The 1,707-nt window shown below is 53.7% G+C and overlaps 1 protein-coding gene across 1 annotated transcript in view; it reads right to left on the bottom strand.

The window, feature by feature from the left end:
• Nucleotides 1-1,707, bottom strand: part of LOC101620470 (glycine N-acyltransferase-like) — a 10,441-nt gene that overhangs the window by 6,440 nt on the left and 2,294 nt on the right. The window contains exon 2 of the mRNA XM_004683431.2: nt 801-876. Within this exon, the coding sequence (XP_004683488.1) occupies nt 801-876 (76 nt within the window). The remainder of the gene's footprint in view (nt 1-800; nt 877-1,707) is intronic.

Below are 1,707 nucleotides of genomic sequence, written 5' to 3'. Positions count from 1 at the left end.
AGGGTTGCAGCTGTCGGGAGCGGGCGAGGCGGCGGGAGGACCTCGCAGGGCTTCCCTGTCTCCTGGTCAGGCCGGAGTGAGCCTCACCATGTGGCCCTAGCTCTGAGCTGGCAGCAATTCTGGGCGTCGGCCCTCGTGAAATCCAGCCCTTTCCTCATTTCTCCTGGGGACAGCAGGCTGTGCCGGGTGAGAGGCTGGCGTGGAGCCACCAAGCGGCCCTTTCCAAGCCCCAGGCTGCTCTTTGCCCCCAGATGTCCCACGTGACTCTGCAAACCCAAACTGTGGACCCAAGACAGCAGCCACCAGTGTGTGGCACGCCGTGTGGCAGCCTCCCTTCCCTACCTGCGCATGCCCAGGCCCCTGGGGAGGCCCCAGCACACGACAGCTGTGGGCCAGGTGTGACCTGCACATCGATGCCTTTCCTTACCAGAAGCACGTGCGTGGGGTGGCAGCTGCAGCGGCTGCCACTTTAGAAAGGGGTTACTCTCACCTGGCCATTTTAAGGCTGCAGCTTAATCTTGCAACAATGACTGGATGTGGGCACTTCCTAGTTTCATTTGTAGAGAAGGAACCTGAGGCTGTGTGATGAGATGCGAGCGCGTCCCTACCGCCCCCTACTAACCAGGCAGCGCAGCCCTCAGAATAAAGGAGGTTTCCTAGAAGTTATACTGAGTCCAGCTCCACTGTGCGAAACAGCCAAGAAGGGGAGTTTGACTCTAATTTGGGTCCTCCTCCTCCTTACCCACATATCAGGTCGGTTGCACTCAGGATGAAGAGTGAGTCAGCTGGTCAGAGGAGACTTCAACACTTATGGGGAGAAAAATTTGAATGCTTCCATGTTTTCTCACTGAGATGTTTGTACCCCAACCCTCTTCACTTCATTCATTAAATCCCCAAAACTCATTTTGGCCCTTTCTGATTTATCTTCTATAGCCAGGACGGACATGGAGTTCGCCTCCATCTCAAGGCTGCCCCTTGATAAGACGCCATGAAAACAGACAGACCATATGCATTTGATAACACCTGAAGGGGACGGAAGCAAATCACCTCCATCAGCCCATGGGCTGATTTTGTTGTGAAACAAAGATCCATCCTGTGGTGTCTCAGTGGCAGTCACATGAGAGTCAGAACTCAGAGCAGACTTACCTCCTGGAGAAGGTAAAACCTGCCGGCCACCTCTGCTGTGGAGGAGAAAGTTCTAACCATGAGAGTACAAGCAATGAACTTTCAAGTCCATATTTTTGAATGAAATGACCACACTTTGCATTAGAAAGAAAAAGCTACAACACTTTCCCACGAAAAACCACACCCCCGATTTTGACCAAACTCTTCTTTGCCTCTTAATCCATGGACTTCCCTGTACGTTACCACTCGATACAGCCTGTTAGGTGCTTACACTCCTAGAATCTGCAGGACACACGGCTCTGCCTGATCTGGGCTTGTCTCAGGCTGAGAGAGGCTTGGTCTCACTCCCACACCTTCAGCCTGGAAAGTTCCAAGTCACAGCTGACTCCCGTTAATGGTGCACTGGAGGCCGGGCTCCGGACCTTCAGCCTTCCCTAGGGCTTTACTGTGTGACTCTTCTCCAGCACGGTGGGTCTCCTTTGTTGGTAGGAAGGTGGGGTTTGTCCCCTTCTCCCAGAGGCTGATGCTCATCTCCATGGAAAGGGAGTCCAGACAAGAGTGGGGGTCACTGCCTTTCCCCTA

The sequence above is a fragment of the Condylura cristata genome, unplaced genomic scaffold (genome assembly GCF_000260355.1).
Source record: "Condylura cristata isolate star-nosed mole 26May11 unplaced genomic scaffold, ConCri1.0 scaffold00015, whole genome shotgun sequence".
NCBI classification, from domain to species: domain Eukaryota; kingdom Metazoa; phylum Chordata; class Mammalia; order Eulipotyphla; family Talpidae; genus Condylura; species Condylura cristata.
The sequence above is the reverse complement of the archived record's forward strand: the minus strand, read 5'-3'. Positions and strand labels throughout refer to the sequence as shown.